The sequence below is a fragment of the Crinia signifera genome, chromosome 5 (genome assembly GCF_055691185.1).
Source record: "Crinia signifera chromosome 5, ASM5569118v1, whole genome shotgun sequence".
Taxonomy (NCBI): Eukaryota; Metazoa; Chordata; class Amphibia; order Anura; family Myobatrachidae; genus Crinia; species Crinia signifera.
In genome coordinates this window covers 266322720-266338868 of record NC_139221.1, presented here as the reverse complement: position 1 = coordinate 266338868, position 16149 = coordinate 266322720, and the positions used below count along the sequence as shown (strand labels likewise).

General features: G+C 45.5%; 1 protein-coding gene across 1 annotated transcript in view; it reads right to left on the bottom strand.

Moving 5' to 3' along the window:
- Window positions 1-9731: 9731 nt before the first annotated feature.
- Window positions 9732-16149, bottom strand: part of LOC146005802 (piRNA biogenesis protein EXD1-like) — a 33267-nt gene continuing 26849 nt past the window's right edge. Inside the window, exons 2-4 of the mRNA XM_083145228.1 lie at window positions 14280-14453; window positions 12282-12440; window positions 9732-9813 (exon numbers count right to left, since the gene is read on the bottom strand). Coding sequence (XP_083001354.1) covers window positions 9732-9813; window positions 12282-12440; window positions 14280-14453 — 415 coding nt within the window. The remainder of the gene's footprint in view (window positions 9814-12281; window positions 12441-14279; window positions 14454-16149) is intronic.

The window sequence follows — 16149 nt, the reverse complement described above, 5'->3', positions numbered from 1 at the left end:
AAGGTCTGTACTGTATGTGCAGAGCCACCAATAGGGGAGTGCTGTGGGTACAGCTGTCTCAGGCCCGTCCTCTGGAAAGGCCCGGACAGCTCATTTTGCCCACCGAAACCCCACCGACTGCCTCCACTGTGCTCAGTGGGTTGAACAAAGCAGGTCCCGGAGCTCAGGCTTATTCAACCCAGGGCGCTGGTGGCTAATTAAAATGCTGCACCAGCTTTTGAGCCAATCAGAGCTCACATACCGGCAGCCAATCAGAATGGCTGCCAGTACGCGAACTCTGATTGGCTCAAAAATGATGCAGCATTTTAATTGGCCGCCGGCTGCAGCTCAGCAGAAGAGGAGATCAGGGAGCTGGAGCGGGGTACAGTAAGTCAAATGAGAAGGGGGGGGGGGGGGCGGACTGGAAATGAGTCCCAGGACACAAAATTTCTGATGGCAGCCCTGTGTATGTGCAAGCTGTTCGGTTGGAGTTACTTTACGCCCAATCCAATTAGCTAACACAAACAATACACTGTACCGTCCTAGCAACTTGAATATCATATATTCTGTACAGAGAGGAGCATGCACAGAAAGAACTATATGGGTTGTGAGAGGAATGATGTGACCATGGTCTCTATGGTTTATTTATTTTCAATTAAGCTCAGCTCAGTGCAATGTTCTAATAGAACACTGTGTATTGGTGAGCTCTCTCTTTAATGAAGGCATACAGATAAAACTTTGCAAAGAGCATCCAAAGTCCACTGCGAATGTCAAATAATTAGTGATTCACACATCATTCAACACAGATAAAAGTTGTCTTTTTCCACTATCTCAGAGCCACACAAGTCTCTATTCTTAACTATGATAAAATGATTATATTTGGATACCTTCTAGATGACTAACTAATGCGGTCTTAAATTTCCATGTAACCCAAAAAAAAAGATACTGTAGAAAAAAGACACAAATTGCAAGTTCTGTCTCTCTCTTGTAAGTTAATGTGGAGGTAGAAGCAGGGTTCTTTCTATACACATATATGAATTTGCTTCTATGGGGGAATGATTGCTGGAAATTTGAAAAACCCCAAGGTTCAGGAATTTTCTGGAAGCAGGGGGGGGGGTTCCTATTCAATTAAAGGAGAGAATATGAAGTGAAGTGACTTCTCTCTTTTTTTTGCACCCACAGAGCATGTACTAAAATTGTTATTTTTATGAAAAATCAGTGGGACTTGCTCTGACATTACCCTTGCGGCCCCCTGCTCCATCCTAAAGACAAATAAAGCAATTGGAAATTTCTAATTAGCTTAATTAGTCAGTAATTATTTACCTGAAGTGGTGCCTTCTTCATCCAGCATCAGGATCCAGTCTTATCCAGCAGAGGTGCACGTATGTATGCGCGAGAGAGTGCACTTAGGTCTTAGGGCCTGATTCAGGCTGGCTCAGTAAGCTGCAAACATCGCAACTTACTGAACGCCTTAGATGCTGTCACCGCCTGTCCAAATGCCCGTCCTGCCCCGCCGCCAATCCCCTCGTTAACATGCCAGATGATGTGTATCGGGAACACATCACCTCACATGCCTCAGCTACCAGGAGAAGTTATTCGTCGACCATCGAATGAATTTTCTTGCCTTCACAGATAGACTTTTATTTGCGAGTGATAAGACGAAGATGGGGTGGGCTGCTGAAGTCCTGTGACGCCTGCAGTCCGCCCTTGCAGGCAATGGCCCACCCACGTACCCATGGGAATGCCCAGCATTTTCATGGGGATACCCATAAAATGCTGGGTGTCCCATGGGAAAACCCCATTACCGCCACCATCAGCCCCAGGCCCTCCCTACTGTGTGTAAATCGCCAAAGCCGTATGTTGCCGGGGTCTGAACATAAGCAAATGCGTCCTTACGCAGGCACAGACCGCTAAACATCGGGAGGGTTCTGAATTTGCCCCATACAACAAGAATCAGGGCCTTAGTTTGTGCAAGTATGTGTGAGTGTGTGTAAGCATGTGTGTGTGAGTGTGTGTAAGCATGTGTGTGTGTATATGTGGCGGTTGGCCATTACCGTTGTAACTCACCTTTACCTCTGAGTGATTGTGGGCTACTATTTACCTTCTTATCCAAAAGGTACCCAACCTTAACTTCCAGTTAAAGCCTACATCCTATAGGTCCATGGAATTGATAAATCCTCCAACTACCGATAGTGCATCTGGTCTACTATAAAGAATACAGGATGACTGTAGCAATATTAAATAATTCCAGGTCGTATTTGAATAGTTCCTCTAACAGAAATATACTTATTAGTGCTCTTTATATTAGCTTTGGTTTAAATGCCTGTTTGAACTGTTGAATAGATAATGGTTCCCAAACTGTGTGCCTAGGCACCCCTGGGTGCCTTGGGACACTTGCAGGGGTGCCTTGGATTGGTGGTGTAGGAGATATTCATAATAGTTATGGGCAAAGCAATAGGCAAAACCAGAGTTGGTGGCCTCCAATCATTAAATATATGGGCAAACAAAAGCAAATCTTGTTCCTCACCACATAGTTGATCCTAAGGATGACATATAAACACAATTTACTTAATTTGATATCTTTTTGAAGTTTATCAACAAGAAACTTTTGACCTAGGGGTACCATGAAAAATATTCTGATATTCTAGGTTCAAAATGGTTTGGGAACCACTGCACTAGATGGTTACTCTGTATCATATTTCCAACATGTGGTTACATTTGTTCCCATCCAGTTGGCTATTCAATGACAACTCTTACACTCTCATATTACTGTAGACATTTTATCCCAATAGAAGGATTACTGCTCTGTACTGCATCTCCTATTATAATTATAGTCAGCCATAACTTCTCTTTCCTCTATAAGTCATACTTGTATGTAGATTTTTTTTTTAACATGTACTGTAAGTGAGAGAGGCTCCCTCCTCACCAAAGAAAATCCTCTGGCATTGTCCTCCTAACCGCTCCAAATCAACACAAAACTATCCCCATCATATGATACGCGCTGAGGGGAGCACGAGGATATCTTTTTTGGAGCCGAAAGTACTTTGACCACCGGGGTCCGGCCCTCAGCACAGACGGCCCGCATGACCGCCCAAGCATAGGGCGTGAAACAAGGCGCCACGCCAGCAGCGCTAACCTGCATACCCACAAGCCGGGGGACGACTGCCGAGCCCAGGGGGAGAGACCATCCGGGGAGCGCTCCAGGAGGAGACACAGAGAGAGGCACCGTCCCGGAGGGGACGCCGGGACCAAGCGCGACCGCGTCACCTGAAGCGCCTGTGACCGTCGCCCCTGTGAGGTTCGAGGCTCCGGAGAGAAGCCGACACCACGCAAAACCTCCCCGCTCTGAGTCCCAGGCGGCACAGCGGGAGGATCGGAAGCCACATCCCCCTGACTCCGCTGGACGGAGCGGGACCTCGGCGACGGCTGGACCTGCCGAGGTGAGGGGTAGCGAACACCCCAAGGACTCCCAGAAGGCCCCCAGGTGCCCTGTGAGTACTGCCTCCCCGATCCCCGGTCCCTGCGAGGTGACCTGCACCCCTTGTTGGCCCCCTCCGCGGTCGCAAAACCAGGGGTGATCCCCACGTGGCGACGCTTCCGGCCCCACTAACGGAGAGTCTGGGTTGTCCAGGCGGGGGCCAGACCCACTAATCCCGACACCTGAGAGGTGTAATCCACCCCACAACTTCCTCCTGGGAGAGCACCACCATCCCTGGGTGGCCCATTGTTTGGGGACACCCTCGGGGAGGACGCCCGGATATACACCCACCTTGCCCTGCAACTTGGAGGGTCGCCCCCCCCCCCCACAACGGAGACCCGACCCCATACCCTGAGCGGCAGCTACCCCCACCACGCCACATAGCGGGTCGTGTTGTGAGGACTGAGGAGGTGTGGTGAACCAACGACATCTTGCCAAGTCTTGGGTGAATGTCTGGGAGCTGCCACAAGCCCCCCCAAACAACATAGGGCAGAGGCTCTGCTGACTGCCCATTGCCCCCTGTTCAATACTCAGGATTGCCCTGGGCTGCCTCTCCCTGTCTCAGACAACGCCACCTTTCACTAACAAACGCTGGGAGAAACTCATAGGCTTGTGATACAGCCTCTTTTGGAAAGTGAGACACATAGCACGTGCAACCCCACCAAACCTGCCTGAACTTACACCTGTATACTCAGGAGGGCACGCCTGGCATCCAGCAAAACCACTACACCGATTGCTGCTGCCCAATCAAGGGAACTCGGACTCCTACTAAACTAGACTAATACATCTTGCCCTGGAAGGCAGAAACAGTTTTTCCTCAGGTTTTTCCCGGTTGCAAACTCCCCCTGCTTAAGAAAACCCCACTAGTGTTTCAGAATTAATACAGTGTTTTAGCTACTGTTTAGCTTGTAAGCCATATTCACCTGAGCTACTCTGGTCTAGATTGGGAAAGGGGTGAACCCCTCCCCTGGACCAGAGGCGCCACCTAGAGTCAAGTCTGGTCAATGCAAAGAATTGGTTAATAGTGTGCTCAGAACTGTATTTACCTGTATATTGACGTCGGAACGCCATCTAGGGTTCGGTGTTGGAATTGCATCAAGGTGAACATTTCACTTTGACCTTGTTGTACTCTCACGCTGATAACACCCTACCTGACGGGTTTGAATGTTAACACACTGATCACCCAGACGATACCCTGGGTGATTCAAGAGCATAACAATTGAGTGTCATTTTTAGTTTCAGTTAACTACACAGATTTGGGGAACAGTCGTGGGGTTATTCCAACACCAGATATGTAAAGGGATAATGTAAGCCCACTCGGGGTGACTAGGCCTTCAGAACTTCTCTAGACTATCCAATAGGTTCGCCCCTTTTACCTGAATACTGGTTTTTGTCTATCACAGGGCACAAAACATAGTGACAATTGTGCTGCCTTGAGGGGTATGGACAAATTCCTTGAGAGGAATTTCCTTACTCAGCCCTCAAGTTCCTCTCAAGACTCCGAAATGAAAAAAACCGCCAAAAGATATCACAAAATGCTTCCCCCCCCTCCCCCCCACTATTCTCCTCCAATACCCAGACAGGGAACCACTCCAGCTGGCCATCCCAATCACAGTCCATACCCTCCCCTGAGGACAATGCAAAGGTCACGATACAAATGTTGATGCATCTTATCCTTGCTGGATAAGAAATTTGAAGACCTGCATACCAGGCTGGAGGCCTATTTAGCTAAAATTGACTCCAACACGGCCAGAATAGCCACAGCAGAACAACGCATCAGCGATGTAGAGGACTCGGCCCAGAGTATGCGGGCACTATTAGACAGGAGGGAACAGACCATAACTACTCTCGTGGCCAAAGTAGACGAGATGGAAAATAGAGACAGAAGGTGTAACCTTCGATTCATTGGGATACCAGAGTTGGTTAGGGGTCAACAACTGGAGGAATTCATAACTGTGAAGATAGCTCAAGCTTTAGGGATCTATGATGCCACTAAAATGCTGCAAATAGAGAGAGTGCATCGAATAGGGCCAGAGAGGCAGGATCAGGCAGATAGACCGAGACCCACAATTGCCAAATTTCTAGACTTTAGAGCGAAGGAGAAAATGCTCCTGGCCTACAGAGCAGCCCAATCCCTGTCAATAGATGACCGGAGAGTCCTGATTTTTCAGGACTTCTCGGCCATAGTGTCACAGAAAAGAAAAGAATTTTCCCCAGGGTGTAAAATACTGATAGAGAAGAACCAGAGGTTCGCTTTAATGTACCCTGCTAAATTAAGAATTATGGAGAATGGACGCCCTAGATTCTTTACTGACCCCAACACTGCCAGGGCCTTCCTGGAAAGAGGCCCCTCTCGTTCTCCTGATAGACAGCTAGATTAACAAATGATGGATAGTCTAATTCACTTCTCCTGTTTACTAAATTTTTGGAGGCCAGTTGCCCCTATAGATGGTTAACTTATTGTTACTGTATTTTTTGTCTGTTTAGGTTATCAGAGCACCTCATATGAAAAATTATGAGGTCCTCAGCTGGTTCAAAGAGTGGATCCCACTCTTTTCGGTTAAACATGTTCAAAAATAAGAAACACCACTCCAATGTATGGTTTTATGTAATACTGTCATATATCTTAATTTACAGGTTAATGTGTGCTGCTACATTGTCTTGGTATGTTGTCCCAGGGCTGCCCCTCGGCCACACAGTCCTCCCTGTCTTGATCTGCAATCTAATATGTGCTTTTTTCTCTGCTAGTGCGCGGTCACCTCCCACCCACAGTGTCGATCCATGTCTGCAGGGCTAGATAATCGGCGACCACAGCAAGCCCCTCCTCAACTACACTTGCTATCATGGAATGTTAACGGCCTCAACACGCCCATTAAGCGTAAAAAGGTAGCCTCCCACATCAAAAAATTCAGACCCGACATTACTATGCTCCAGGAGACCCACTGGAAGGGGGACAGTGACTCCACACTAAGGGCGCGCTGGATAGGGGACTGCATAGCTGCCTCCTACAGGACTAAGTGCAGAGGGGTAGCGATCCTATTCCACAGAAACCTCAGATACCAAATACACGATTCCTTAGCTGACCAGGAGGGACGATACTTGCTTTTAGATGTGGAAATTGAAGGAGTACATTTGAATCTTTATGCCCCAAATGCCTCTCCCGAGCAATTCCTGTCTAGGGTCTCCCAGATCCTGGCGGGACGCACCGTACACAAATTGATAATTGGGGGGGACTTCAACTCGGTGGACAGCCCCACACTAGACAAATCCCCACCCTTCCTGGGCCGTCCCCCGGCCTCATGGAGCTATATCCAGGCCTTAAAAACTGACTTCCAACTCTGTGACCCTTGGCGTTTGCTTCATGACACAGAAAAATCATTCACCCACTTGTCCAGAGCACATCAAACGTTGTCTAGAATAGACTATTTCTTGATCCACGACAGCCTTATGTCAGAAGTGGGGCGGGCGGAGATACACGAGATTTTGGTGTCGGATCATGCCCCGGTGTCTTTGAGCCTGCAGCTGAGGGCCGGGGAGGGATCAGATCGACTTTGGCGTTTTCCAGATTATCTAGCTAAATCAGAACAATTCAAAAGCTTCCTCAAACAGTCTTGGCATAATTACCATGATGACAATATAGAACATTGGGAGGATTCGGTTCTGTTCTGGAGAACGTCAAAGGCTGTATTGAGGGGACTGGTGATGCAGTTCGTATCAAAACGCAAAAAAGAAACAGCACAGCAGTACAGGGACTTACACAAGGAGGTGTCCCGGTCATTTAGGGTATACCAGGCCTCTGGTTCCCCCCCTGACTTGGAGACCTACCTAAATAATAGGAAACTACTTGAATCCTTCCTCACCGCCCAGGCGAGACTTAAAATAGACTACACAAAACAAATGTACTACAAATGGGGCAATAGGTCAGGACGCTTGTTATCCCTCATTTCAAAACCATATAAAAAGAGATCCTTCATTACCTCCATAAGAGATCCAGTCAGTAATAGAAATTTGTTCACCACTAAAGAGATACTGACGCACTTTGAGGACTATTACAGAAATCTGTACAAAGACTTCCCAGTTAACAAGGAAAAACAGGAATCCCTGTTGACCGAGGCCAATTTACCCCCCTTATCCCGGACTCAAAGGGAAGCTCTCATACGGGATATTACCCCGGAAGAGCTGCACACAGTGATAGCGGGCCTTCAATCGCATAAATCGCCGGGCCCAGACGGCTTCTCAGGAAGCTATTATAAGCTTTTAGAAACAGAATTGACTCCCACATTAATGGAGTTATATAACAACATCCTCAAATCTAAACCCCTATTCCCATCATTCTCTGAGGCGTATACCACACTTATCCCCAAGCCGGGTAAGGACCCACAACTTGCAGACTCATATCGCCCAATTTCCCTCTTAAATGTTGACTTCAAAATCTTGACGAAGATAATTGCCAATAGATTGCAGCTGATAGCCGATGACTTGTTTACCACCCACCAGATGGGCTTCATACGTGGCCGTCACTCGGTGAGGGCCATAAGGATGGCCATCTCGGCTGAGATGGCAGAATCCCATAGGAAAGCTCCTCAGAGCATGTTACTGAGTCTAGACACGAATAAAGCCTTCGACTCTGTAGCTTGGCCACATCTCTACTCGATCTTAGAGCGCAGGCAGTTCGACAACTCCTTCATAGATCTAATAAGATATTTCTACACTTTACCCTCCACCTCACTGCTGATAAATGGGCGAAGGGGCACAAATATTCAAATGTCTAGAGGCACACGTCAAGGCTGCCCATTTTCCCTTTACTATTCAACCTATGCATAGACCCACTATTCAGAATTTTGCAGTCCTGGCCAGTGTTTGAGGGAATTAAGATAGGGAACTCCGAATTAAAGCTCTCGGCTTTTGCGGACGATGTCTTATTATATATAGGTAACCCGGGGCAGTCACTAGGGAAAATTTTGGAAAAACTAGACGACTATGGAGAAATTTCAGGTTATACAATAAACGTCTCCAAGTCTTCAGGGCTGTTCTTGCACCCTCAGATCCACAAGCCCTCCTGGGGTAGGGGCTTCCCGATCCATTGGGAGAAGGCTACCATTGATTACCTGGGCATACACCTCCCAAAACGAGGCGCGGACCTATATAGAACTAATATAACAGAAGCGATCCAGACGACATCTAGAGAATTAGAGGGGTGGAGACACTTGAAACTTTCCTACGTGGGTAGAGCCAACCTGATTAAGATGGTAACTTTCCCGCGCCTGCTGTACTTGCTTCAAGCCCTCCCATTGTTATTACCACAGAGAGACCTGCGACTGTTAGACTCACTGTTCAGGAAATTCATATGGGGAGCTAAACGTCCCCGTATAGGACTATATAAACTACAGCAACCAGTTTTCAATGGAGGAATTAACTTCCCAAACATTTTACACTATAATCACTCATCTATACTCCGCTTTTTAAGGGATTGGCTACACGGCCGGGAGGTTTACGCTAATACCAGGGTTGAAGGGGAGTTTTTGGTTAATTGTGATCTGGTGGGCTTCCTCCATATGCAAGACGAGGAGGTGGACGAACAAATTAAACTTAACCCACTTCTATGGTCCACACGCAAAGTATGGCACATCCTTAGACATAGATTAAATCTCAATGCCCACAAATCTCTATTCTTACCCTTTATACATAATCCAGAATTCCAGGGAGGTCAGGCGGCCAACCGTTTGGGAGTCTGCGGTCTGAGGGTTTGTCCACTGTCAGAGCCCTGATTGACATCGACCTGAAAAAACCTATGTCTTTTGTCAAAGCGTCAGAGAACTTTCCAACATTTGGAAGACACCCTCTGGCATACATGCAAGCTACGCACTATGCATCGCAAGTGATACGCTACTTCTCAGAGGCGGATTGGGCAAACGCTCTAGACGCGATGCTCCTAACTGGGGTGGCCGAAAGACGGGCTATTTCTATTCACTATAATTTTCTCCGGCAAATTATAGACCATGACACCATCACCACAGGGATGAAAGCCTGGACACAGGCGATGCCAGACCTGACATGCCCGGTGCTAACCAAGGCACTGTGGCGCTCCAGGAAATTATTACCCGCTATACAATACCAAGAAATGTTTCTCAACATTTTCCATAAGGCATATTTTTCCCCCCGCAGACAATTCCTCGCTGGGATGGCCCCCACGGCAGCATGCCCGAGGTGCCAGGCCGGCGAGGCAAACCTATACCACTATTTCTGGGATTGCCCCATAATTAAACTGTTTTGGCTACAGGTCAGGAAGTTTGCACAGGACCACCTGGTGAACTATGTCCCTTTCACTGATCAATGGGCTATCTTTGGTATACTGCCTGAGGACCAGAGAATAACCAGAGGGTGTAGGCGGCTTCTGGTGATTGTTAGTGCGGTCGCGCGCAAGGCCATTCTGCAGACATGGATCGACGCTGTTCCCCCTTCTATGCAGTTATTTAAAACAAAACTGTTCCATGTATTCAACATGGAGTGGATTGAGGGTCTCTTAGACAAAGAACGTCAAACTAAGAAAATATTTGACACCTGGGAAAGCTATATAACTGTGCTCTCACCTGAAATCAGAACAAAACTCCATAACTCATTTAAGGATACCCAATGGTACCTAATGAGACTTATTTCAGGGGACCCCCCCATAACCATAGACACCTAAGAGTGAGATGCTTTTATTAACTAGATTGACAGCCCTGGGACACCAAGGGCTCATAGACAGGTTATATATATCTGAGGTGAAAAAATAAAAGACTCAGACACATGTTATGCTTTGCCGAGACCTTTAATTGTGATGGACAGTGCCTGATAAAAGAGAAAATACTGTTCAAAGACTTCTTTTTCGCATGTCTATGTTACCTGTATTGAAATTGCTATTCATAAATTCATTCTGTAACATTGTGATTTTCGGTGTTTCAATAAAAACATGTTAAAAAAAAAAAAAAAACATGTACTGTAAGTCATCTTTCCTATACATTTATAGCTGATGACTGTCTCCTATATACATATTGGGGGTGATTCTAGTTGACTCGGTCAGCTGATAAGCTCACAGCTTACTGAGTCCTTGTGACGTTGCCCCGCTGCCCAGGAAATACACGGGCATCCCCTCATGCCGCTGTTTTCCCTCGCAGCCATGCAACGGGATATATTACGAACACACATCCTCTCGCATGTGCCTGCAGCAGGAGAAATCATTTGATGGTCTCCGACCATCGAAGGATTTCTCCTACCTATGCAAATATAAATCACTGTGCATTGTGCTACAGCACCAGATGGGGCCAAAGTCTCATTCACAAGCCACAAGCATTAGATCATACATGCCAGTTGTATAACCTTCATCACATGCACATGGGCAGTATGGCTGGTGAGTCCCTGAGCGCCCACTCACGTGTTTTAGCAGCATTACATTGGGAGCTACATGTGTAGGGGGGGAGGGGAACTTGCCATTGCTAAGCCCCACCCCCATTCCTGTAAATAGCGTGATTTGTGGCTCTTCGGGTGGGGGGTGGTACTAAAATTGCATAATTATAGCCCCGACCCCTCCCCTAAGAGCCACGAATGCCGGTATTTGACTAGCAGAGGGAAGGGGTGAGGGGGCTGATGCTATTGCCCTGCTAAATGCGGGGGGCTTGCCCTCCCTTCCGGGGGGCTGGGAGGGGGACCTGATTTTCACGACCCTCCAGGCCATTATGGGAGGGTAGGTAAGTATTGTGTGACAGCTACAGTTCAAAGAAAGTAGGAGAAAGAGTGAGTAAAGCTGGGTACACACCATATGATATATTGTGTAATATTGTTACTTTCAGTCTGCACGATCATTGCATAGTGTGTATACCCAATCCATCGCTCACCTAACGGGATGATTCCATGGTGTTGATGCATGCACAACATTACTCCTTTATACAATGTTTACTATATATGGCAGATGTGATGCGTCGTTACACTGTATTGCCGCAGTGTTGGGTAGCACAGTTCGAAGGTCTGTACAGAGCATCACAGTCCCACAACGCACAAGTGGTGTAAGCTCTTCAGGGAATGTTGGTGATCTACCATAGTACTGATCTACAACCTGTAATAATTATGTGTACTGTATGTCATGCAATAAAGTGATCGAAGGGTCTTTTTACATACAGTATGTTTACATTAGTTACCCATGATCATCACATCTCACTGCTACAGTATTTGCAGATCGCTATGACATTTCAGACCAATCTATCATTAATTTCTGAGACAGTGCGTGTGATAAAAGGCTGTCCTGGCAATGGCTGTATCCCGTGGAGATTTGCATTACCTGCATACTGTACTAATGAATTACATGGAATAATTCTCATCTCGGAATTTAGGCAATATAATCCCCCTATGCTCTCATAAAACATCTATAGTGGTAATTTTTTTTATAGTTTATTATGTTTTCGTCTTGTACTATACCACATCTTAAATAACCGAAAAAACTAGTTTATGCCCATATTGGAGACCCCCCCCTTTTTTTTTTTTTATTGAACGCTAATAATCAGTATTTCTATAGTTTATATTATTACACATCTTTAAAACTTGAGATAAAAAAAGTTATTTATAAGGTACTGACGTTACTTTCTAAAATAAGAAAGATAGGTCCATTTATGAGCCTGACAAATCACTGAGGCATCCCTATCCAGCCTGATTAGACAATTGTGCTTGACTGAAAGCCTTATAAAATACTTAGTGGTTTTATTTTAGCAACAGATACCTTTGTGCTGAGTAAACAATATTTTACTTTCTCCTTAAAGCCTCAGAGGATAACAATATATTACAACTACCGTACATCTTGTAACTCAGAAATACAATGGGGACGATAATGACCCTCTTATTTTCCACTTTGACTATAAGCGATATTTTTATATTCTGATATATAGTCATCAGTTCCTTTCCAACCATGAGAAGTACGATTGTAGCTATGTTTTCTGTGGTAGGATGCCTCTTGCTGTAATGGGATTTCATACTGTCATATAAGAGTAATTGCACTTTTATAAAACCCTTATGTTTCTCCTGTTATTGGGAGCAGTTTAGTCATACAGAAAGCACTGAGGTTTCTGCTGTTCAAATCAAGTCACATATATTAAAACTGATTGTAAAGATAAATGTTTCTATGGTTAAGATGAGATACAGGGTATGTCAATGCCACTGAGCATCAACCGTTAAGAGTATCTGATAATTTGGCGGCTCCATCCAATAAAAGGGCTGGCAGCAGAATGCTGCGATAGAGAGAGAGGGACATTGTAGGTAAAATCATAAAGTAAGATAAAATAAGTCTCTGCTGTTTATGTGCTAAAGAGAAGAGTGGGGGCCAGGAGCAGGCCATCAAGAGGAGATACGGTCATTTGGTCTACAGCATGATGGTCGACAAGCATTAGGTCGACACCATTAGGTTGACATGGGGATATGTCGACATGGGTGAAGGTTGACATGGTTCAAGGTCGACATGGCTTTATGTCGACAGGCCATTAGGTCGACACAAGCATTAGGTTGAGTCAATAGGTTGACATTTGACTGTTTTTAGAGCCGACATGTGTCGACAGGCAGTAGTTCATGTACTACCATCCACTAGGGAGTGATGGGAGAATAAAATAGTGTGCCCGAAGCATGGCAAGTGCAGCAAGCCATGCGAGGGGAAGTGGTGCACTTTAACCAGTGTCCATGTTGACTGTGTTGGGGTCAAAAAACTGTGAAAAACCCCATGTCAACCTTTTGACTGCTGACCAAGACCATGTTGACCTAATACTTGTGTCTACCTAATGACCTGTTGACCTAAAGCAATGTCAACCTAGAACCTTGTCGACCTTCACCCATGTCGACCTAGAACCATGTTGACCTATCATCATATTGACCTAATGGTATCGACCTAATGCTTGTAGACCAACTTACTGTAGACCAAATTATCCCATTCCACCAAGAGTGGGGATGGGCCAGTGCACTGGATGATGTGGCCAAATTGGACAGATAGCTTAGTCAGGGGCAGAACTGGAATTTCACAGGAAGTAGCCTTGCAAGCCATTTTTAGGGTGTTTTAATCCAACCATAGGGGTGGTACTGTCATGGCACAGTGTTATGTTGCCTTGTTTCCTCTGTGTTGATGGGATGCAGTCAAAATCCAGATGATCAAAATCCCGACGGTCAAAATACCGACAACCATTGACCAACGGTCAAAATTCCGACAAGGTCAAAATACCGACAAGGTCAAAATACCGACATTTAAAATCCCGACAAGGTCAAAATACAGACAAGGTCAAAATACCGCCATGGTCAAAATACCGACATTTAAAATCCCGGCAAGGTCAAAATACCGACATAGAATGTAGAGAGGAGAAAAAATCAACATGATTTTCGGTCGACAGGTCGCAAGGTCGACGGGTTTTTTCACTGTTTTTGGACCCGACATGTGCCGATAGGCAGTATTTCATGCCCTACTATCCACTACAGCATGGTGGGAGAACAAAATAGTGTGCCGAGCGCAGCGAGGCACCGTGCCCGAATCATTGCGAGGGGCTGCGGTTGACTTCGAACTGTGTCCTTGTTGACTGTGTTGACATTCGGGTAAAAAAAACAGCGAAAAAACCCATGTCGACCTCACGACCTGTCGACCGAAAGTCATGTTGACTTTTTCTCCTGTCTACATTCTATGTCGGTATTTTGACCTTGTCAGGATTTTAAATGTCGGTATTTTGACCATGTTGGAATTTTGACCTTGTCTGGATTTTGACCTTGTCTAGATTTTGACCGTCGGTCAATAGCTGTCGGTATTTTGACCGTCGGGATTTCATACCCAATCCGTGTTGATGTGTCCTCTGTTTCCAGCATTCGAGATTGTCGAGACCTGTATGGGCTTATATTTCCTGACTCCTTCCTCCTCTTCTTACAGGTCCCAGCTGCATAAGAGGTTCCCTGTAATAGCTCCTGAGAAGTAGCAGTGTCCTCTGGGATCAGGTCTGTAGCACATCTGGAAATGTATCATTGTGAGTGAGCATACTTATGAATAGTGCCTGCTGGTGTCTTAAGAGAGGAGGAGGCACGTGTCCCCTCCTCTCTGCCGGGAGCCGCACCAGGAGCAGTAGTGCATGTGCATGCACATATTGTGCAAGTGTGAACCTCCACTGCATTGTAGAGTCTGAGCACTAGAGCACTCAGTCTCCACCGCGCATGCACGGATCTCCGCAAATCACTGGTTTTGACGCAATGGTATCAGATCTTGGTCAGTCTGCATAAGCCGAAGCATATTCAGACTGGTAGTTGGATCCAGACAGCGAGGTCTAGTAAGTCTGTGTACACACAGTCCTTGATCTTGGTGCACCTACTAAATGGGAATGAGGCAATATCGCAAGACCTATTCTGCACATATGCAGAGTGAGTCTTATTTATGCACAGACCACAAACCATCAGATTTGTGCATAAACCATTGGGTCTGCGTACAAATCTGAATAAGGCTCTCTGTGTTCTACCACCCTATGGTTCTCAGGGGTAGATTTATTAAGCTTGCTGAAGTGATAAAGAGTCTGGTTTTTATCACTGGCCAATCAGCTCCTACCTGTCATTTTTCAAACCAAGCCTGTAACTTCACAGTTAGGAGCTGATTGGCCGGTGATAAAAACCAGACACTTTATCACCTCGCCGAGATTTATAAATCTGCCCCATCGTGTGATGTGGTTAAGTTCTACGCGTTTTTATCTTACATATTTTGTCCTGCACATCTGTAACCAGGGGATATGTTTCCAGCTCACACCTCCTCCTTATTATCCGATCCTACTTTCCTTCTGTTTCTCAACCTCTCCCAACACTGGTCTATGTATATGGTGCTTCTGGACTTATTTTATCTGTTTAATGTATGGTATAGTTTATATCCGAGTGGATTTCTTCTTTACACCTGAATGATCTTTGGGTCTTGCCAATGTTTCAGAGATCATGCTTTAAACTCCATAAAGGACTTGCAAATGTATTATTATGGGATGCTTGGCTCTCCATCCACAAACAATGAAGCTCTGACCCACATTTTACCAAATATATACCTTTATGTGGCAACCCCGACATCACACCATCACCGTATAACACTTGGGAGGACTACAACAATCATGGACTTCTTTTATATCTAAAGACCAGACACTACAGGGTTTATTTACTAAGATCTGCATTCTATTGAAGATGGGATGTTGCTATGGGCATCAAATCAGAATCTAGTAATTACATCCCTACATATTTAATAAGCTATTGCCCAGTATCACTTGTCTACCCAATGCCATCTTCGTTCTCTATTCATGCTCTGCACCTCAATAGAATTCAAACTGTAATATTTAAATAGTGAGTTATTGTCATGTATTATCAAGAACATCTGGTCTGTGGGCAGCTTGGTCCCACTGACTTCCTGGAGTTTACTACTTCCAATTGTGTTTTGTCATCTATGCAAATTACCATGCATTATGTTGGCTCTCCAAAATGATAAGAAATTCACATTAAATAGCTTAAACAGAGATGACATCTCACATGCCCAAAGGTGTCATATTTTACTCGTTAGTTTGGGAACTTATCCAAAATGCCATGTTAATTACGAATTATACATAATGTTTGGTACTACCGCAAAATTAAAAAACTTCATTACAGACTTCACAATTTGGTTATGCAATTTACTAAATTTACTATAATTT